Source organism: Amyelois transitella, chromosome 22 (genome assembly GCF_032362555.1).
Source record: "Amyelois transitella isolate CPQ chromosome 22, ilAmyTran1.1, whole genome shotgun sequence".
Taxonomy (NCBI): domain Eukaryota; kingdom Metazoa; phylum Arthropoda; class Insecta; order Lepidoptera; family Pyralidae; genus Amyelois; species Amyelois transitella.
The window spans coordinates 8,767,394-8,791,776 of NC_083525.1; the positions used below are offsets into that span (position 1 = coordinate 8,767,394).

At 35.0% G+C, this 24,383-nt stretch overlaps 2 protein-coding genes across 3 annotated transcripts in view; both read left to right on the plus strand.

The window, feature by feature from the left end:
• LOC106140284 (poxin) overlaps nt 1-24,383 on the plus strand; it is a 209,168-nt gene that overhangs the window by 47,439 nt on the left and 137,346 nt on the right. The window lies entirely within an intron of this gene.
• Nucleotides 15,957-24,383, plus strand: part of LOC106137289 (calcium/calmodulin-dependent protein kinase kinase 2) — an 82,784-nt gene continuing 74,357 nt past the window's right edge. Inside the window, exon 1 of the mRNA XM_060950785.1 lies at nt 15,957-16,225. Within this exon, the coding sequence (XP_060806768.1) occupies nt 16,173-16,225 (53 nt within the window). The 5' untranslated portion in view covers nt 15,957-16,172. The remainder of the gene's footprint in view (nt 16,226-24,383) is intronic.

Genomic DNA, 24,383 nt, shown 5'->3' on the forward strand with positions numbered 1-24,383 from the left:
ATTAATTAGGGTGTGAGTTGCAGCAATACAAAAAGGTCACAACTCAACGAATTTATTATTAATTTAATTATTTTGTTTGTCTGTCTGTTCCAGGTGGGCTTACTGCCTATCGGAGGGGCAGTGCGGAGAGCGAGGGCGCCACGGCTCGCAGACATACCCAGGTGACAAAACTTATATCATTCAATGGAATTCCCTCTCCTCGTCTGGTCCCTCGTCTTTGGTCCGTGATTACCTAGAGGTTTTAGCTTTTATGCTGGTCTGGTACCTACAAAGTGTGTGCCATCTGCTTCTGCTTCTCGCAGATTGTGAAAGTCTATCAAGTGAAAGGCTAATAAATTTGAGATTCTTTTTTATTAGTCATGATTCTTGTTTAAATTGCAATTTTTGATTAATATTTCTAAGATTTGTGTAACAACTTAAACTTTTTCTCCCGAAACATACATACATATATATGGTTATGTCTATATCCCTTGCGGGATAAACAGAGCCTGTAGGGGTAGCAGTCTTGAAAATACTGAATGGCCACGTTCAGCTATTTGGCTTAACGATAGTATAATATAATAGTATAACGTAGACAGAGCCAACAGTCTTGAAAAGACTGATAGGCCACGTTCAGTTATTTGGCTTTAAGATAGAATTGAGATTCAAATAGTGACAGGCTGCTACCATGTCGTCTAAAAGAAGAATCCCAAATTTATAAGCCTATCCCTTAGTCGCCTTTTACGAGATCCATGGGAGAGAGATTTTTTCTATTGGTATTTTTTCTATTCTTTTTTCTATTGGTGCCTGGAACCATACGGCACGAATAGATTATTAAATAACTTTTTGACATGTACAAAGTTGTAGGCAACAGCTTGTAATGTAATGTAATAAGCTCTTAATGACATCCGCACTGAGAGAGCACGCTGAACACCATGATCAAAGGGAGTAATGGTTTCTCTGACATGTTCAAAGATGTGATGTCACTAGGCACCGGAAATTGAATGTACAAAGTTAAGATAGTAAGTAACAAACAGACATACAGAATTATATATTAGGATTAGAGGGGGATATCTGCAATGACACAATAAAATTTACAACGTATTTCTTATAATTCTGTTCGCGACATCAATAAATGTCGGGAACAGTTGAAGTGCGTTCTAGAAACTCCAGCACAAGTTCGTCCTTTGCCGAGGCATAAAATATAAAAGGTAAAAATATGGCACATTATAGTAAAAAAAATACTCACTCGCACACATCTATACTAATGTTATAAAGATAAGGAGTTTGTTTGTTTGTTTGAACGCGGTAATCTCAGGAACTACTGGTTCGAATTGAAAAATTATTTATGTGTTAAATAGACAATTTATCGAGGAAAGCTTTAGGCTTTGTAACATCACGCTGCAACTATTAGGAGCGAGAAGAAGAAATCACTCTCCTTATATATCTGCTTAGTCAACCTGCTTTCATTTATCCTCTCCACATGACACAACCATCTTAACACACCCTTTTCTATTACCACTCCGTCTCATTCCCATGGATGTCGTAAAAGCCGACTTAGGGATAGGCTTATAAACTTGGGATTCTTCTTTTAGGCGATGGGCTAGCAACCTGTCACTATTTGAACCTCAATTCTATCATTAAGCCTAACATGTGAACATGGCCTATCAGTTTGTCAAGACAGCTCTGTCTATCTCGCAAGGGATATAGACGTGATAATATGTATGTACGTACCTTACACATTTCAACCATAATAGGCTCTTAACAGTTAAAGGAATGTATCTGTATACTAAATATTTTACACTGGACTGAAAGTGATGCACTGTGTATTCACATAGTTCGCGAGATATAAAACACGTGTATTAGATTCGAGTACACGAGTTGAAACTTTACTATTGCAGACAATACTATGTAAATTGCATAATAAATTGATTCCTCGAATGTTATGTTTGTATTTTGTGCGGAACGAAAAGGTGTGTGCCGTGTGGTTCCCGGCACCAATAAAAAAAAAAAAGAATAGGACCACTCCATCTCATTCCCATGGATGTCGTTAACGGCGACTAAGGGATGGTCTTATAATCTTGGGATTCTTCTTTTAGGCTACGGGCTAGCAACCTGTCACTATATTTATCTCAATTCTATCATTTAAGTATTAGACCAAACAGCTGAACGTGGCCTATCAAGTCTCTGTCTACACTACAAGGGATATAGACATGATTATATGTATGTATGTAGGGACTTATCTGATCAATAATCTTATTGAAACTTGATACATTTATAAAAGTAACTTGTTCAAACATAGTTCGCAAGTAGGTCGTCACTCGATCATGTCAATGTTTGTGTCAAAGGCGCGCCAAAACTTTCGACAATCCGGCGTATCAATCCTTCATTATTTATCTTATATCGATCCTTCATTTTGAGAAATATTGACAGGTTCTACCCGCTATTAGACAGCAGGTTTTAGGCAGGCATTAGATGCAGCTTCTTCAGTGAACTTTTACAATTTTACTGCAATTTTACTACAAAAAATTTACGAAAATTTTATTGTATTATTTTATTTTAATTTTAAGCAGATGAGACTTCAATAAAAAAATAAGGACATGAACTTACTTAGCGAATTATTACAAGAGTATTAAAATTCTTACGAGTACTTAAAATCTCTTGGATACATAAGAACTTATCCAAGAGATTTTTAAGTTCTCTGTGGCGCAGTGGTTGTACGCTTGTCTGTAACACCGGAGGTCCCGGGTTCGAATCCCGGCCAGGGCATGATGAGAAACGAACTTTCTCAGATTGACCTGGGTCTTGGATGTTTTTTTTTATGAATATTTATTATAAAATATAGTATTGTTAAGTTAGGATCTCGTAAGACAAGTTTTGAATTTACTTCGAGACCAACTCAATCTGTGTAATTTGTCCCGTAGATATTTATAAAAAAAAGTATTTTCTGAATAAATGTACCTTACCTCATTACAATAAGGGTCTCAGGTGTCTTCAAAATCTCTTTTCCAATCACATTTCACTAGTTTGAAAGATACCCTATTAGGATAATTGTAGTCCGTAAAAATCGGCCAAGTGCGAGTTGGACTTACACTACACTTCTTTACGGGGTAGGGTACATACATACATACATATGTTCACGTCTATATCCCTTGCGGGGTAGACAGAGCCAACAGTCTTGAAAGGACTGAATGGCCACGTTCAGCTATTTGGCTTAATGATAGAATTGAGATTCAAATAGTGACAGGTTGCTAGCCCATCGCCTAAAAAAGAATCCCAAGTTTGTAAGCCTATCCCTTAGTCGCCATTTACGACATCCATGGGAAAGAGATGGAGTGGTCCTATTCTTTTTTGTATTGGTGCCGGGAACCACACGGCACCTGGGAACCACACGGCACTATACACGGGGTAGGGTAGACAGAGCCAATTGTTATAAGACCGAAAGCTTAAGGTTGGATAACTATGTAAATGTTGCCATTTGATATAAATCAAAAAGGAAATTCTAATAAATTTAGTAAGTACCTATTCTTCTTCAAACCTGTTATATGAATCTTAATTCTATCACTATGCCATACAGCTGAACGTGGCCTATCAGTATTTTCGAGACTGAAGGCTCTGCTGCCCCGTAAGGGATAAATAAATGTGTGATTATAATGTATGTATGTAATGCCCGTGTGGTTCCCGGCACTAATACAAAAAAGAATAGCCACTCCATCTCTTTCCCATGGATGTCGTAAAAGGCGACTAAGGGATGGGCTTAAAATTTGGGATTCTTTTTCAGGCGATGGGTTGGCAACCTGTCACTATTTGAATCTCAATTGTATCATTAAGCCAAATAGCTGAACGTGACCATTCAGTCTTTTCAAAACTGTTGGCTCTGTCTACTCCGCAAGGAATATAGACGTGACCGTATGTATATGTATGTATTATGTATGTATGTAGATCCAGATGGTAGGTTTCAAGGCCATCGTTGTCCTAAAAGAATCCCAAGTTGATATTTCTTAGAATAAACTCGGGTTTCAGAAATTTTTGCTTTACATTTTTCTGTAAGACATTGTTTGCCGCCGTACTTAAGGATTCTAGGTCAATGTTAACAGATGAATTTCCCTCGTGATATCCTAAAATAGACGAATATTCGCGACATAAAAATATTTCCGGCACCAATAGAAAAAAGGACCACTCTATCTCATTCCCATGGATGTCGTTAAAGGCCACTAAGGGATAGGCTTATAAACTTGGGATTCTTTTTGAGGCGACAGGCTAGTAACCTGTCGCTTTATATGAATATCAATTCTTCCAGTAAGCCAAACAGCTTAAAGTGGCCTATCAGTATTTTCGAGACTGTTGGCTCTGTCTACCCCGCAAGGGATGTAGACGTGATTATATGTATGTATGTATGTAAAGGCTATATCTTTTGACCAAGCTGATGTAACGAAAATAATTTACATACATATAATCATGCCTCTCCTGGAGGGATAGGCAGCGACTACATCATTCCACTTGCCACGATCCCTGCATACTTACCTCTTTCGCTTCTTCCACATTCGTTATTCTATTCATGCCAGTATAGTAAACAATGTATTATGAGATTTTTTTCAATGAATCATATTAGAAGTAAAAAAAACCTTTTTCGAATTATAAGTTTTACACAGACTGTTGGCTCTGTCTACCCCGCTAAGCATAAACAACCTATCCTTCATAAGAGTCCTATTTCGTTTCTGCTATAGAACCCTAACACAGAACAATGTAGGCTTTAACAAAAAAGAAAAAGACAAAGTGAATTTTGAAATTGATGACAAAGTTTACAAATATATTGAAATTTCCAACGTCCTCTATAATATACATATAACTATGTATGTATAACTATAGGCGGCATTCGATATGGTCGGGTTGAACACATGTTAATTGGTGTATCTAGTGATGGGCGTTACGTAATATCGATAGTTAATTAATTGCGTTTCACGGTAATATTTTTATCCTAACTTATATCGTAAATATTTGTTTTTAAATAAAAACATAACAGAATTTCAAGACTTGTGTTACGAGATACTTACTCAACGATTCTATATTTTATAACAAATACTTATATAGGTAAACATCCAAGACCCAGGTAAATCGGAAATTATAATTATGTAAGTGATAATAAATATATTACAATGTTTTTATGGAAGATTTAACAATTTGTGATAAAATAGAATAGATAGAATAGAGTGTCAATAAGACACTTATTTACGTCACATCACCTAAATATAATTTCTGATTTACCTGGGTCTTGTATATGTTTATCTATAATAGATAAGTGTTGTTATAAAATAAAGTATCGTTGAGTTAGTACCTCGTAACACAGGTGTTTAACTTACTTCGAGGCTAACTCAATCTGTATTATTCGTCCTGTATATATCTATTTATTTAATTATTTAGCATATGATATGTATGATACCAAATTATAGGAACGTACTATAGCCAATTAAGTATCAGTATTAAAAAATATGGTTTTCAGGATCATCAAATAAAATATGTTATTGTTCCGTGAGATTGATCATCAAATGTAATATTTTTTATGAATTATTTACTTTGTATTAACTATACTTATAAATGAAAATTTTCAATATTTTAATTTGAACGTTTAATAAAATTAAACTTAAAAAAAAACTTTTTATTGAAATAAAATGAAATTAAAACCGTATATTTTCAGATAGGTTGCATCAGTACAAGCGAAAAATTAAATTATAATATTTAAAACATTATTGAAGTATACTCTTCTGAAGGTGGTCACCTATAGAGAGGTATAATTCAATAATAAAATATCGATATAAAAACATCGTCTAAGTACCTCTCTTCCCTACACCGCACCTGTGTGTTCCCATTGATTGACACACACAGCGTTGCCGCTTGTCTGACGTCCCGGTTAAATCCTGCAGGCAGAAATTTAAACAATTTTCCGTACAGGCGGGTCTGTAGACAACATTGGAAATTACAAAATACATATCGTACATTTGATTCAATGAACAACTGTTATTTACTGAAACAAAATTGCGAGTTACATACATACGTGCATGCATATAAGCTCGTTTATATCCCCTGCGGGGTAGACAGAGCCAACAGTCATCAAAGGCTGAAAGGCCAGGCTCAATTTATTGGCTGAATGATAGAATTGATATTCAAATAGTGACAGGTTGTTAGCGTACGCCTAAAAGAGGAATCCCAAGTATCCTATCCCTTAATCACCTTTTACGACACCCATGTGAAAGAGACTGAGTGGTCCTATTCTTTTTTCTATTGGTGCCGGGAACCACACGGCTATGTTTGTATAGTTGAGTTAGTATTTCGGAATACAAATCTCGAGCGAACTTGGGACTTCCTTAATCTGTGTAATTTGTAAGTAACACATTTAAATCTGACGTAAAAAAATTACTAAATTACAAAATTACTTTTCCCAGAATAAGCGTTTCTCGAAAAAGGGCACTACTTTGATTTAATTCAAACTAAAAGATCTTTGAATTAAACTTACAGTAACTTAAACATACCTACAATAAGTCAAAATAAACTAACCACAAGATTTATATTTCATGCAAATGCTGAACAAATAAACCTCTCTAACATTGCGAACTCGCATACTATTTCATAATTCTGGCACGTTGCACCGCGCACAATCTTGGCTTCTCATAAAAGCATCATTAACATAATTTCCTTGTAAATGCATCAAAAGCTGGATTGAGAATAACAAACTGTAAGGCTTTCAAATCACAGGGTTAGAAACTACATATGTATATGAGTTGAAATTTAAATTAATGGCAAATTAATTAGTTACTTGTGGACGTTAGTGGCCAGTGTGTGTCCAAATTGCCGTGTGGTTCCCGCCACTTTTATATTATGACCACTCCATCTCTTTTCCATGGATGTCGTCAAAAGCGACTAAGGGATTGGTTTATCTGTCAGTAGTGAAATCTTAATTCCATCAAAGCCCTGCTAAGATTGGGCTTTAGTTTTTGCTAGATTATTAGCTCTGTCTACCCCGTAGGGATAAAGATGTGATTATGTATAATTATCGAAAAGAATTTGTAAGGGAGAGCTGACTGTAAAAGTGGGGGACCAAATGTCGAATGTCTTGAAAATGGGGGTGTTAGGAGTTCCCGTAATCTATATTAATATTAAAAAGCTGAAGAGTTGGTTTGTTTGAACGCGCTAACCTCAGGCACTACTGGTTCGAATTAAAAAATTCTTTTTGTGTTGAATAGACCATTTATCGAGGAAGGCTTTAAGGCTATATAACATCACGCTGCAACTATAAGGAGCGAAGAAATAATGGAAAATGTGAAAAAAAAAACGGGGTAAATTATTCATCCTTGAGGGCTTCAATGATGCCCAAAATAACTATTCCACGCGGACGAAGTCGCGGGCACAGCAAGTCGAATATAAATGAAAAGAGTATTGAGGAAGCGGGAGAGGTCTGCAAGGATCGTAGCAAGTGGAAATCCATACTGATGGTGTATTTATGTATGTGCTCTTCAAAAAAACAAGTACATAAAAGTATATTTCTTCTCATCATAATATTAGTTTTAATAGTGTATTCCCGTCTTTATATGAACATAAAGAGAATCTGTCTGACGAAACATGACGTCAGAGCCTCTCAGCTGCGGATCAGATGTGGTACGCAACGTGCAGCTGTTAAATGCACAACTAAATGAGATAAGGACGAATGTTACACACATATAGTCTCGTCTATATCCCTCGCGGGGTAGACAGAGCCAACAGTCTTGTTAACACTGAAAGGCAACGATGTTTTGATGTGTTTAAATTATGATTTTTTGTTTGAATTATAATGGAATTGAGTTTCAAATAGTGACAGGTTGTTAGCTCATCGCCTATAAGAGGAATCCTAAGTTTATAAGAGTATCCCTTAGTCGTCTTTTGCGACATCCATGGGGAAGATATGAAGTGGTTCTATTCTAAAGTGCCGAAAACCGCACGGAACAAACATTACAATGTATCATAATGTGAAGGAAATGAGTAGATTACCGTTTTAAATTATGTTATTATAATAACACCGAAGTCTTATTAAAATAGTAGTTTGCTTCACCAACAATGAGTGCCGTGTGGTTCCCGGCACCAATAAAAAAAAGAATAGGACTACTCCATCTCGTTCCCATGGATGTCGTAAAAGGCGACCAAAGGATAGGCTTATAAACTTGGGATTCTACTTTTAGGTGATGGGCGAGCAACCTGTCACTTTATATGAATCTCAATTCTATCATAAAGCCAAATAGCTGAACGTGGCCTTCATAGTATTACACAAAATTGTTTAATAAACGCATAGATTCCAATACCAACATTAATCATCATCAAATAATTTACGAGCCAATTAAAGGCACGGGCATAGACCAACACATTTATAGATAACACAGTGTTATTATTATTTTACTAATAAGTAACGGATAGTAACTTTTCTTCTATAAAGAAATGCAGGAAGATACTTATATACTAGCTGCGCCCCGGTGCTTCCCTGAATTTTCAGGTTATAATCTACCCATGTACCAAATTTAATCGAAATCCGTCCGTGAAAGAGTAACTAACCTTATTTAAGTTCTTAAAAAAACGTCGTGTTCTTTCTCATAAATTATCAAAAATGTTATCTACATTTTCTTAATAATACTTAGAAAGAAATATCTATTATTGTGATGGCAAGTGACAGAACAAGGCTGAAGAATAACTTATAGTATTTTGTGTATCTATTCAGATTAGTTGGTCATAACACTATAGTAATTTAAGCGTCGAGACGCCATCTTGTCAACAAATTAACTTAGATTGTGCGTGATTTTATGATATCATCTGAGAAGATATAATAGTTGATAGTTTGTACATTAAAAAAAAATAACAGAGAGTTCCAATATTACCTAAAATCATGCCTCTTTCCCGAGGGGGTAGGCAGAGATTACATCTTTCTAAAGATTCTAATAATTATGTTTAGCAGCTTAGTTTAGTAGCTTACATGCGGCCTCGCCCGCGGTATTTTAGCGCCACCTACTCATAACACAGGCTTTTCGCAAATCCCACGGGAACTAAGTATAAATGACAAAAGATATGTCTTCTCCAGACTCTTAATTAGGTATATATACGCTAAATTATAAAAAGGTTTTGAAATTACTGCGCGGAAATGTAACAAACAAACTTACTTTCGCATTTGTAATATTAGTTACGATTGTTTTGATATTTAGACGTTCAAAGTCAAAAATTCAAAATAATATAAAATTAAAGATTTACATGTCACTATTTGAAACTCAATTCTATCATTAAACCAAACCACAGTTAAACGTAAGCTATCAGTCTTTTTAGGACTGTTGGCTCTGTCTACCCCGCAAGGGATATAGACGTGATTATATGTATGTATGTAGGTATGTATAATATTTAACGTCCAAATGAAAGCCAAAAGTCTTCACAGTACAATACAGTGTAGCAAAATTTTAAATTTTCCCTTCGCCCCGGGGCAAACTCCGCCTCTTGCCGCAAAAACGCCTCCCTTTGACATCATAGAGTACAGATGTTCTTTGTTCACGTGGAACAAAGTTGAAGTCATGTAGACAACTGTATTTCTAAACTGAAAAGGGTCTAACTTTGATATTTGTATGGTAAGTGAAAATTTTAATGTTTGTTAAATAGTTTTTAACACAAAGGTGTTTTGATGAAAAACATAACATAACATATAACACGTCTATATTCCTTGCGGAGTAGACAGAGCCAATAGTCATCAAAAGACTGAAAGGCCACGTCTGGGTCTGGATGTTTATCTATATAAGTATTTATTATAAAATATAGTATCGTTAAGTTAGTATCTCGTAACACAAGTCTCGAACTTACTTCGAAGCTAACTCAATCTGTGTAATTTCTCCCGTATATTATATTTATTTATTTAAAAGGACTAATGGAGTTCAGAAAACGCAAAATAGTATAATTTCAAGGAAATTCATAGTTCTTCGGAAACAGACTTGCTCTTATAATGTTTTTACTTATTTTTGTATAAGAAAATGTACTCTCTAAGCGACAATTACGTTTCTGCGTATGATTTCCCTAAAGATAACGGGAGGTGATCGATCATAACCTCAAAACCAATTTATGGTATCAAAATGTTACACGTTTTCTGTTTTAGGGCAACTGATGCTGCACACCCTAGTGTGAATGATAGTAAAATTACATTTATTTGATGAAATAAAAAAATATATTTAAAATCTAGCTGCAAACTGGGGTTTCGCTCCTGTGAGATTTTGGGAATAAGTATTATTCCAGGTTATATACTACATATGTAACTATAACCAATATTAAAAAGAATAGGACCACTCCGTCTCTTTTCCATGGATATCGTAAAAGGCGACTAAGGGATAGGCTTACAAATTTGGGATTCTTTGTTAGACGATGAGCTAGCAACCTGTCACTATTTGAATCTCAATTCTATCATTAAGCCAAATAGCTGAACGTGGCCATTCAGTCTTTTCAAGACTGTTGGCTGTGTCTACCCCGCAAGGGATATAGACGTGACCATATGTATATACTACATGTGTACTTAATTTCATCAAAACTTGTTCATTTCATTTTGTCCACGCATTTTAACCGGGCACCTTACTTATTCGACCACCAATGCTCTCGATGTACCTAAATCTTGGCATCACACATCACACATATAATCACGTCTATATCCCTTGCGGGGTAGACAGAGCCAACAGTCTTGAAAAGACTGATAGGCCACGTTCAGCTATTTGGGTTAATGATAGAATTCAGGTTCAAATAGTGACAGGTTGCTAGCCCATCGCCCAAAAGAAGAATCCCAAGTTTATAAGCCTACCCCTTAGTCGCCTTTTACGACATCCATGGGAGAGAGATGGAGTGGTCCTATTCTTTTTTCTGTTGGTGCCGGGAACCACACGGCACTAAATCTTGGCATTTACACCATAATTCTCCTGTAGGCGTAACTCAAAATGGTTCAACTTAAATGAAGTAAAGTATTATCACTTTTTAATCTCAGGCTTATAACCGTTAAAATAAACCAGACATAACCTTTTAAAGTTGAATGAATTCCGTTATTATTAAATTATGATGCTATACCAAGCATTTGTGCCGTGTGGTACGGCACAAATAGAAAAAAAGAAAAGTACTACTCCATTTCTTTCCCATGGATGTCGTAAAAAGCGACAACCCCTTAGGGTTGGCTCATAATTTTGGGATTCACGGACTCAATTCTATCATTAAGCCAAACAGCTGAACGTGCCCTATCAGTCTTTCCAAGACTGTCGGCTATGTCTACCCCGCAAGGGATATATAGACGTGATGATTTTATGTATGTATGTAAGCTATCCCAATACAGTCCATGGCTCCAACAACCTTCCGTCATCGTCATCGTTCATACCGATATTATGAAAGAAGAAATGTTTTTATTTTTGATAATCAATTTTGATGGAATTTGTCAAAAAGATACTGTTTTTCTAGAGGAGTTTACTGGAGGAAAGTCTAGATATATTCCATATATTTTTAATGATTACAAATAACAAGTAAGTATAATATTTCTATCGATTGTGTTATCTACCCGAAAAAGTTACTTATTGGGAATGGCAGGTCAGGGTAAATTACCCCATTTTGCGGGAAAATGCCCGTTATCGGAGTAACTCAAGGTGATGGGGTAAATAGGTTTATGGGTACGAAATCTGTAAGTATATAAATATAATAAAAGCAAAAGTGAGTATTTTTAATATTTATTTATTGAAACCAATACAAAATTAGATTTCATTGACAGGATTTTAGCAAGGTCACGAGATGACAGGATTCTCACAAGGTTTTATTTTTATTAGAATAACTTAATTATAGATTTTGTCTTTCTAAACAAAACATTCTTTTATTTCTTCTTTTTCAACCCATTAATTCTATCTAAATTAGTGAGTTACTAGTACATTTATACATATAAAATTACGCCTCTCTCCCGGAGGGGTAGGTAGAGACATACATCTTGCTAGAAGCTACTGAGTACATGTAAGTGACTGGAACATTGTATTAAATATGTCAACATTCACAACTTGGGGATTTTTTTTAACTTGGAGATTTTCAAGGCAAAAGTGAATAGGCATTATTTGAGCTTGCAATGTGCACGCATCTTATGTCTTAGTGCTTAGACCCCTTCTTGCTTACCACCATATAAGATACATTTCCTTGAAAATTTTGGAAAGGGAAGACCTAAGAAGGAGGACAGTTGATCAAAACCTTCATAAAATCGGGAACATTTTAGTGTCAGGTCTAGAGTACACAGAGCCAACAATCTTGAAAAGACTGATAGGCCACGTTCAGCTGTTTGGTTTAATGATAAAATTGAGATTCAAATAGTGACAAGTTGCTAGCCCATCGCCGAAAAGAAGAATCCAAAGTAAATAAGCCTATCCTTTAGTCGCCTCTTACGACATCCATGGGAACGAGATAGAGTGGTCCTATTGTTTTTTTTATTTTACTGGTGCCGGGAGCCACACGGCATCAGGTGATATTGAAATGCCTAATCCAATATTGAATAAAGAAAAAAAGCTTTATAGAAACCATAAAATTGAACGTTAATCTCGGTATAAAAGCGGAATGCTCGAATTGTGTTTCGTATCTAAATCAAATGTTTACATTCCCAAAATATACCGTCCGTAGATGTGTGTGCCTGCAATCCGTTCGCAGAGAGTAAGTGTTTTTGAAAGGTAGGATTTAAACATACATACATATGATCACGTCTATATCCCTAGCGGAGTAGACAGAGCTACCAAGCCTTGAAAAGACTGATAGGCCACGCTCAGCTGTTTGGCTTAGTGATAGAATTGAGATTCAAATAGTGACAGGTTGCTAGCCCATCGCCTAAAAGAGGAATCCCAAGTTTATAAGCCTATCCCTTAGTCGCCTTTTACGACATCCGTGGGAAAGAGATGGAGTGGTCCTATTCTTTTTTGTAATGGTGCCGGGAACCACACGGCACTAAAAACCCTAAAAACGTTCACCCCAATATTCGTAAAAGGTCACATATTAAAGGTTATCTATAAATAAGTAAATGGGTTCAATTCCATATTACTTAGGTGTTATTTCGGACCAATTACTTTCCGCGTATGAATTTTATGTATGTCTGTATATTCGCACTAGTAGCAATAACTTTCAATTGGCCAAGTGATACGAAATTGTTTTTGAGTTACGTATGAAGTACGTGAAAAGAAAAGAAAAATAAAAAAAATATGAAAAAGAAAATTAATGTTTTTTTATATTAATAGGTACATTAAAAAACGTTATTTCCAATATTTTAGATTTTATTTAAAAGCGATTTAATTTTTTTTTAACGCAATTTTGTTCTTTGGTTTGACACAATAGCAGAACTAGCTCAGTCAAGTTTCGTAAACTTTTTGAATAAAATTGATACGAAAAGAATTTTTTTTAATCCTTAATAATTTTTTTGTGTAAATACGAAAAAAAACGGGAAACTTATGAATAAGTTTCCTTGAGGGCTTCAATGATGCCCACAATAACTATTCCACGCGGACGAAGTCGCGGGCACAGGTAGTACAAAATAGGACGTAACAGTAATAATTTAATACAATTTTTACACCGGGACGAAAGGGATCTTTAATAGTGGTACCAAACTCAAATTCAAATTCAAACTTTTATTTGCATAATATGAGATAAGTATTAAATTAAATTATTATTTAATTATATTTTAATTCAGTGGTACTAAACTAAGAATGAATCGATTCTTACCAGGAAGTCACATTAATTGATATAATCAAATAAAACGCGTCCGTATGAGTAGAGTCCACAGAATAAATCTCAATGATCGTGCGATAGTGGATTCTCGCTTGTTTGATTAGTGAGTACGTGCTTTTGCCGACGTTACTATTGTCTTACTACCTTCTAAGATTGTCTGTGGAGGGTTCAAGAATGAAATCGTGTTGCACAGGGTCAGACCACCAACTGTTGGCTCTGTCTTCCCCGCAATGGATATAGACGTGGTTATGTGTACGTATGGAATCCGTTAAGAAATTTCTAATCGTCAATTCAAAATCTTTATTGCATAATCATAAAGTACATCAGTTGAATGTCAGTTAGTGCTTATAAGAAGGTACAATATGAATCTTTATTAATTGTATTTTGACTTAGCTCCTGTGAGATATTCGGGATAAAAAGTACTTATAATTTTATTTCAGGTTATATTCCACCCGTGTGTCAAATTTATACAAAATTTAAAGATTTCGTGAAAAAATAACGAACACACATCTTTACAAACATTTGTAAGATAGGATTAGAAGATAGATAAAATAGTTTTTAGACCTGCCTAATTTTTAGGGTTCCATGTCGAAAAGGTAAAATCGGAACCCTATTACTAAGCCTCCGCTCTCTGTCTGTCACCAGGCTCTATCTCAAATGTACAGAAGAACAGTGATAGCTAAAAAGTTCATTTTTCTCAAATTATGCATTTTAATTGCCGCTATAGCAAAATATACAAAAAATTAAAAAATACTAAGGGTAAAACAATAAATTGTATATTACCTTTCAAAATAAATAATTAAATAACAATCAAGAAATTATTAAAGGGGAGCTCCCATACAAAAAAAGTTGTGTCTATCGACAGCATATATAATTTAAGTTAATTTCTCTGAATTAATTATGGACATGCAACGTGGTATGTTTTGACCGCGTTGCAGTTCTACCTATTTGCGCTAGATAACGCTGTTATAAAAACTTCATATTATTTTTAAGCTATTTTATCTTAATGTTTTATTTCAATAAACAGCAATAAACGGTAGGAAAACCTTCTTGCGCGATTCCGACTCGCTCTTCGCCGATTTGTAACTTAGTTTTTGCTACCTGTTGTTATCTTTTTCCACATATTTCGCTGTGGACACCTTTTGGAAAGATAGTCTCACGCAGTAAAAATTCATTTTTTTTTTGTAAATGCCGCAAACTTTAGAGTTGTCGAATGCATGCATTATTTTATTTAGACTAATATTATTCCGTGTTGGTAATATGTCTGTCAATTTGTTTTTTCAGCGTAAATAAAGGAGAGCTATAAATTAAATAAATATTTATTATATATAATATTAACTTGCAGTCGTTCTACTTCTCTGTTATAGTAAATACGATTAAGGGTTACGAGGTAAGAGTTCAAAGATAAAAATAGAAAAAAAATCTACCTTTCACCCAAAAAATCATAGGTTTTTTATGTAGGCTAATAATTTAAGTTTTTTTTTTTTGATGACGAAAAACTTTCACAAATCGTGTTGTACTTGTGCGAAGTCGCGGGCAAAAGGCAATACTCGTAAGCGCCGGTGAACGCTTTGCGCGCGCAATTGCCTTGCTCGAGCAACTGGTTTTCGTCATAGACTAAAAAGTCGAGTGTAGGCAGAGAACTAGAATAGATTATTTTTGGATCGCTTTAATAGATTCTATTTGCAATAACAATTAAATTTATTTCATGCAGGTTTTAAATATTTGTGGGGTACAATGCAAGGGATATATTATGTAGATATGATTATAAGTATGTATGTATATTTATTACTACTTATGCAAATCGTTTGAGAGAAAACAGATATTAATATAAGTACATACATATCTGGCTGTTCTCATTTTGCAATGTGTCACCTCAAGCTTTGCAAATTTGTTTTTATTAAATTGGCTAGATTTAAAACGCTTCATTGTGGTTTCAATCTACCCATGTTTTTTTGATTAATTTTTCTTGGAAAATGTTTGCTTAAATTTTTTTTTTCCTTTAGTTCCAATCTCTATTACCTACATAGAATTTTCTCATTATCAATTAATAGTAGAGTATAAAGTTATGAGGTTTTCCATGATCATTATTATCTCGTTGTATTTTGTTTAATGTAATGTGATCGCGTATTATTTGTCCATTCTTCACCAGCCTTGATCTATGGCACCGGCCACGGCCTCCGTCCACGCGGCATGAACGCGCCAACACAAACTCATGGCGTCTTGAACCAAGCGGACGTTTTATTTTCTTTCCGTTTCATTTCTTCCGAACTTTAGATTAGATCGCGAACTCACACAAACTTTTTTTTACAACCCCAAAAACAGTTTCTGTGTGCCAGGAAAATTAAAAAGTTATGAGGTGCTCTCTTTGCCTTCTCGGTGTCAAATTGTGTGTTCTTTTTTTTTTAAAGTGCTAGTGTAGTGTAACTTTTTAAATAATGAATGGTGTGGAAACCGAACGGAGGCAGGAAAAGGCGGGAATATGTGACAAGTGAGTTTTTTTATTTATTTTCACTTTTTTGTTGTTGATATTATTGAGCCTTCTGAGATGTTAGGATCATTCGTCATCATAATAATGTTTGTAAACAATGTAAAAAAGTGTGAGATATATGCTCAAGGAGTCCTTGAATGTTGTTTTATGGCTATAATTCCTTGTCGCAAAGGTTGTGTTTTGGTAAACGTTGAGCAATATTAAATTGCGTTAATAAAGTGGTGTGAACGCTATAATTTTGCTTTAACGATGATGAAATTTTAACGATGTTAGATTATGTTTCCATTTTTTTTTATTTACTTTTAGGCATATTTCATTCTTTTCTGGAATCATCTGGTACTTTTTGCCTATTCCATCTGCCTAGTTTAATTATTAAAATAGGCAGATGATTATTATGGAAAATTACCTATCCATTATCAAAATGAATTAATAAATAAAAATAACTCATTACCTTTATAAACGACACTAATCGATTAATAGGTATAATTATTTTGACACCGTTTAATTGACTATTTGACCTTCCGGTTTATGTTTCATTTGTAGGGCTGCCACACTTCCGGTTTTGACCCAAATCCGGGGTAAAATCGTATTTCGGAATAAAGTAATGTAACTTTGGAACCGTTATGTGATATAAATAATATTTGACTAGTGATTTCTAACAATAGCCTAATTTATAAAATAACTATTCACACATAAAATAACGCCTCTTTCCCGGAGGCGGCAGAGACTGCATCTTTCCACTAGCCACGATCTCTGCATACTTCCTGCGCTTCATTCACATTCATAACTCTCTTCACGCAAGTTCGGCGGTTTCGGGTACTCCTCGTAATAACTCTAGTATAAAACTACAAATTTAAACTTAATTAAGAACTTAAATTCTCACTTCTCATACAAATGGCATCAGCTGAGCGCTCAAATTGTATCGGAGGGCAAATCATTTTTTGCTTCATGTTTCTTTAAATGATGCTTGAAATTGATAAGATTTCTCATGAAAAAAATAAACTTTGTTGCATATAAAAATTATCTATCAGAAATTTTAATGTTATATAACGTATACCAAAATATGGAAAATTCCAACTATCGACATAACCGAATCAAATAGGAAATTAATTTTATTTTCCATTTCCGCAATTAATGTTTTTAAACGATTTTATGTCTATCTATTTTGTGACTATAATGTATGTATGTATGTTTTTTGTCCCTTAAAGATATTATCTTGTTTGTCTCTTCTGTTGCACCCTCAACCACTATGCTTCGAGACTTAGGATGGACCCATTGACCTCTTTATTAACTTTGTTCGGCCTGTAAGGACTTCATTATTAAACCATTGACATATCACAACATGAAATAGTCCTGTTTCAAAATGTTTACCTGAAGCAAAAGTAACTTTTGTAAAAAAAATCCGCCTCCAATCGATATCCTCCATTCTTGAAGTCGGTTAACTTGTAAAACCGTGTCCTAAGTGTAACAAACATGTTTCTGAAAATCGCGTCAAAATCAGTTCAGCGAAAAGCGAATATATGAATAATTAACATACATACAAACAGGTCAAAATGAGGACCACCTTATTTTAAGGGGGTTAGAAAAATCATATCGCTAAACTACTTTTTTTTATGTAGACAAAATATTTTAAAAAGCTATTTATTGACAGCCCTAAACCTGTAACAACAGAATTTTTTAAAGTAATCTTCCTCCTGGCTTTAGTCCCGGTTGCATCCTCGCCACTCTGGAGAGGAGCCCGGGGTATGTCTTTGACCATGGATCCTGGATTGGGAGATTCAGGTTTTCACACGAAGCGACTCCCATCTGACCTCCGCAACCTTTTCAGATAAACCTAACCCGTATTGGATCTATCATGATTACACATCCAGTTGCCTGAATGTGTAGGTTTCCTCACGATGTTTTCCCTCACCGTAATAACATCGGTTAATATTCAAACTAATGTACGTAACTACGAATTATTAAAATTAATTAACATAACGTTACGACAAATGGATTATTAAACACGCATGTAACATAATTTGGTATAATTAGGCAAAAATGTGTGTTGGTCATTTTTGTATGATGTATTATTAAAGTAATTATGTTCGTACGATAAGGTTTTCGCTTGTAATTGTTATAATTTAATTAGCGAAACATTATTAAATACAATAACTTATACTTAACACGTGAATAATAATTTTATATTGGCGCCGTGTGGTTCCCGGCACCAATATAAAAAAGAACAGAATCAATAAATCTCTTTCTCATGGATATCGTAAAAGGCGACTAAGGGATAGGCTTATAATCTTGGGATTAATTTTTTTAGGCGATGGGCTATCAACCTGTCTCTATTTAAATCTCAATTCTATCATTAAGCCAAACAGCTGAACTAGGCCTATCAGTATTTTTAAAACTGTTGGCTCTGTCTACCCCGCAAGGGATATGAATTTATTATTTGTATCGAAATGCCCGAAAAACAGGCAATCGAAACTGAGAATCACGTCTTTATGACTCACGGGATAGACAGAGCCAACAAATTCGAAACGACTGAAAGGCCAAAGTTAATCAAGTTTATTAGCCTTTCGATCAGTCTTAATCATTAACACAAATCAGTTAGTAAGTAAAAGCTTAATTGTTCACTAAAGGAGTACATTACAAATAAAAACAGTAGTACAGTACAAAGGCGGGCTTATCCCTAAGTGGGATCTATTCCAGCCAACCTGAAGTTGTGTAAAATGTGAGCGACCCCAACATCGCGTTGTTATTTAAATGAGATACATTTAAAGGGTTAACTCCTGTTTAATTCTACAGTTGTTTCTGCAAAGGTTTTATGGTTTTGATGTGAAACAATTGAACCGCCTTTAAATACATAGTAGAAATTGCAAGCGAACCCCCGGGCTACAACCTCCTCTGTTTTTTTTTTTTACATTACATTAAGCACCTGTCATCTGACATATCTGAATCACAATTCCATCATGAAGCCATCATTCCAAACGTGATTTTTACATAGGAACTGACACAGTCTTGTTAAGGCTCTGTCTACCCTTTCGCTAGATAAAGACGTGATATGTGTATCAAACATTTTATAACACTTTTATACAATTTCCTTGTTATTTCGCTCCCAAAAGTTTGTAGTTCAATTAAAAAGAGTTAACTAAATTGCAACTGCCTCGTTTTCACGGCGAAACTTTGTTACCGAACTTTATATAACATAGACGCCGGCTTTGTTAGACTCTAATTTTTATATATCTAAGGCCATTTCATCTAGGTTTCATCTAGGCTATACTCATCTATACTATATATACTAATATTATAAAGCTGCAGAGTTTGTTTGTTTATTTGTTTGAACGCGCTAATCTTAGGAACTACTGGTTCGAATTGAAAAATTATTTTTGTGTTGAATAGACCATTTATCGAGGAAGACTGTAGACTAGGTATATAACATCACGCTGCAACTATAAGAAGCAAAGAAATAATGGAAAATGTGTGGAAAATTATTTATCTTTGAGGGCTTCAATGATGCCCAAAATAACTATTCCACGCGGACGAAGTTGCGGACACAGCTAGTACGTAGATATAATAAAGAGTCTTGAGTACTTCTTCTCCGGTAAAATCTACAGTTCCCGTGGAATTTGCGCAAAACCTGCATTCTATTGTAGCTGGCGCTAAATTAGCGCGGGCGAAGCTGAAGTTGAAAGCTTGTATCAATAGTAATAAATATATTCCGTCCCGCGTTAACTCAGCTAAGCCTATTTTCGCACAAACAAGATGACCTTTAGATAAATTATGAACCCCGACAAAATGCAGATGCGTCAATCGCGCACTAATCGCGCCTCAACAGTCGCCTTTTGTCATCGGCCGGATAACCTACGACCCGCCAACAATGTTATCTGTAAGTTACGGTTATAAATATCTTTTACTCATTATGTATAACTTTTATAAGTACATGTAAGTAAGTGAGTAAATGCTTTATTGTTCACTGAAGGAGTACATTACAAATATAAAACAGTAGTACAGTACAAAGGCTTATCCCTGAGTGGGATCTCTTCCAGCCAACCTGACAATAAGAGGATCGCATACAAAATTGGGGCAAGGGTGAACACGTTTAAATAATGTGTATAATTAGGATTCTGGAGAAAAACATACTACTATTACTTTAGGGTACTCTTCATCCCGGTAAAAACTATAGATCCCGTGGGATTTGCGAAAACCTGTACTATTTTGTATGCGAAGTATTCGTTGCTTTTTATATGGGCTTTTTTTTATAACGTTAAATTATTCACTTTTTGTAAAATTCACGCAGACGAAGCTGCGAGGAGAAGAAGTTTTCCTATAAATTTGAAATAACTTCATAAAAATGTCTTGTACGGTGGGCCAAATATGAAAGTATTTCATCTTCATATTGTTTATTTATTGAAGTGGCCATTTCCTTTGTGGTCCACTGTAATTCAAATTTAAACCATGTCACTATATTAACGTACAATTATTTACCGCAAGAGTTTAGTTATGTCTCGTCAGGGAGAGTACTTAAATGGTCAGGCGTTTAATTATTGTACCGTACTTAGTTTAATTGTTTTAAAGTAAGGGCCATCGCACATTGTACTACTCGACACTGATTCTATTGTTTATTTATAACTTTTTTATTCGTGGGCAAAGATTTTTCAGTTATAGGTTTACAAGTTAATTGTATCTAAAAAGTCACGGCGATGGGTACCTGCTATTTAATACAGGTACAACACTGGTACTTTGAATTAACCCTTCACAGGCTTCTTCTTCTTCCTGTCTTTACTCCCGGTTGCATCCTCACCACTCTGAAGAGGAGCTCGGGGTATGCCTTTGACCATGGATCCTGGATTGGGCGAGTCAGATTTTTTACACGAAGCGACTCCCATCTGAACTCCAGAACCTTTTCAGGGGAACCTACCTCGTAATGGATCGATCATGGTTACACATCCAGTTGCCTGAATGTACAGGTTTACTCTCGATGTTTTAACTTACCGTGAGAGCATCGGTTAGTATTCAAAGTACATAACTTTTGAAAATAGTCATTGGTACATGGCCGAGGTGAGATTTGAACCTGTGCCTTTCTGCACATCACGCATTTTAAAAGGTATTCGACCACCGACTCTCTTCACACCATTCTCTTCTTAATCGGACACTCATAGCTGAGTATCATGACTCCTGATTACGTCAACCAACTGTTTCCATCGTTTGCGATCGCATCGTATCGCAATGAACGAAGGGCCTTAATCGCTTATCCAGCAATAGTGTAGTACAGTGTAATCCCACTAGACCAGGTGGTCGCGGAGTCGCCGGCGGCCCTCCCACCTATTGTCTGTACAAGACAATGTCACCAGCTTAACATACTATACATATAGCCTGGGTCTTGGATGTTTATCTATATAAGTATTTATTATAAATATACCTAGTATCGTTGAGTTAGTATCTCGTAACACACGTCTCGAACTTACTTCGAGGCTGACTCAATATCTCTGTGTAATTTGTCCCGTATATATTTATCACTACATAGTATAAAACAAAGTCGCCCATTTTGTCTGTAGTCCCTTCGTATGCATAAAACTTTAAAACTACGCAACGGATTTTGATGCGGTTTTCACTAATAGAAAGAGTATTTTCTCCGACAGGTTTTTATATATAATTGAAATACATTGAAACTATATTAGCTGAGTTATAGCGATTTATGTCCAAGAAGTCACAAAAAAAATCTAATTGAAGATTGCATTTGTGCGTGCGCCGCTTATACCGTTGGATACAAGTAAGAACAATGTATAGCAAAAACATTGGTCTTTATTAGTTCTACAAAAAAGTCCGCGATGACATATATCCAGCTTTTTTATTTAAGTCACAAAAACTACTTTTCTGTATTAAAAAACATTTAATTCGTTGGGTGATGTTTAACTGGTGATATAACCAATAATACATAAATCCTTATCAAAATAAGTAAGTTCATCATCACGAGCATTTAATTTAGATTATTTTTGCAGTTTACAGTGTGTTATTTAGACATATAGTTTAGGAGATATCATGATATTAGTATTGCGGCACGGTACGGGCCGGCCGCGGCGGCGGGGGCAGCGTCCCTATAAATAATTTAAAAAGTAAACAAGAAAATAATAGTTAGATGTATATAACAAAAGTAGGTAAGTACTTAAAAAAAAACAAAAAATATAAAAAAACGGTATATAAAAAATAAATAATATTAAAAAGTAGGTACTACGACTTTGATCTATACATATAAGACAAAAAAAAATCTGTACATTACTTAAATATTTTTTCCAAAAACTGATAGGGGGGGCGATCAAAGAAGAGTCACAGAAACCAAAAAACATTTTAATATTTTAAACGCGGTTAAGGGAAAGAGAAGTTATTGTGAATTGAAAATTAGTATCCAATATGTGTTGGTGCGTTGACTGTATTTGTCGAAGTAGCGGGATACACGCAAACGAAGTTGCGCGGGTCAGCTAGTTTATTTATATATGTAGATAGATAACAGAACATAAAAACCCCCGGCATCAACATAAAAAAGAATAGGACCACTCCATCTCTTTCCCATGGATGTCGTAAAAGGCGACTAAGGGATAGGCTTACAAACTTGGGATTCTTTTTTAGGCGTTGGATTTCAACCTGTCACAATTTGAATCTCAATTGTATCATTAAGCCAAATAGCTGAACGTGGCCATTTAGTCTTTTCAAGACTGTTGGCTACCCCGCAAGGGATATAGACGTGACCATATGTATGTATCTATGTATAACAGAACATATAATCACGTATAACAGCCAATAGTCTTGAAAAGACTTATAAAATAGGTCACATTCAGCTGTTTGGCTTAATGATAGAATTGAAATTCAAATAGTGACAGGTTGCTAGCCCGTCGCCTTAAAGAACAATTCCAATTTATATGCCTATATCTTAATCGCCTTTTACGACATCCACGGGAAAAATATGGAGTGGTCTTATTATTGTTTCTATTAGTGCCGGGAACTACACGGCATAAATTAATTAATAAATTTGTATTCTTTCGAAATCATCATGACGGCCTCTGTGGCGCAGCGGTAATACACTTGTCTGTGACTCCGGAGGTCCCGGGTTCGAATCCCGGTCAGGGCATGATGAGAAACAAACTTTCTCCGGCTGGTCTGGGTCTTGGATGTTTGTCTATACAAGTATTTATTACAAAATATAGTATCGTTGAGTTAGCATCTCGTAACACAAGTTTCAAACTTACTTCGAGGCTAACTCAATCTGTGTAATTTGTCCCGTATATATGTAAAAAAAAAAAAAAAATAAAAAAAATAAAAAAAAATAAAAAAAAAATAATAATTTGTAAGCCGTTCGGCTTGTTAGGAAACTTTACTGTTAGAGTGTGTATAAATCCTAAAAATAAATTCCACAGTGACGGAATAGTTGTGATGATAAAGAATGACTGTGTTGATGAGGGTTGGACCTCCACCTGAGAGGGGCGTGCTCAAAGAAATAGTCTGATGTGGGTATTAGTAAATACACTAGAGATAGGGTTGCCAACTTTTTTTACAAAAAAAAACGTATAAATTTGTTTGAATGGGAAAGAAATAAAGAATTTGGAAGATAAAAAAGTATTTTTCAAATCTTATGGTTTTATTGCCTTAAAAACGTATTTTTGTGTGCTTTTAGCACATGCTAACAATTTCTTGCAACCTTTAAATGTTTCGAAGGTTGTTTGACAATCAAAATTTAAATTTAAATAAATAAATAAATAATCAGTGTTTTGTTTTACGCACCACAGTAAAAGTTGGAAATAATGTATTTTCGCATACTTTATTTGTATGCAAAAATATAAAGTATTATTACCAAAAATAAAGTAGAATACGTTATTATAAAGTATGGTTGGCAACCCTAACTAGAGACGTCCCCGGCTGCGCACGGGTAGCATCTATACTAATATTATAAAGCTGAAGAGTTTGTTTGTTTGTTTCAACGCGCTAATCTCAGGAACTGGTTGGATATTGGTTCGAATTGAAAATTATTTTTGCGTTGAATGATCCATCTATCGAGGAAGGCTTTAGGCTATATAACATCACGCTGCAGCTATTAGGAGCGAAGAAATAATGGAAAATGTGAAAAAAAAAGATAAAAATTTATAGTTCCAAATTAATGTTATAAAGTGCCGTGTGGTTT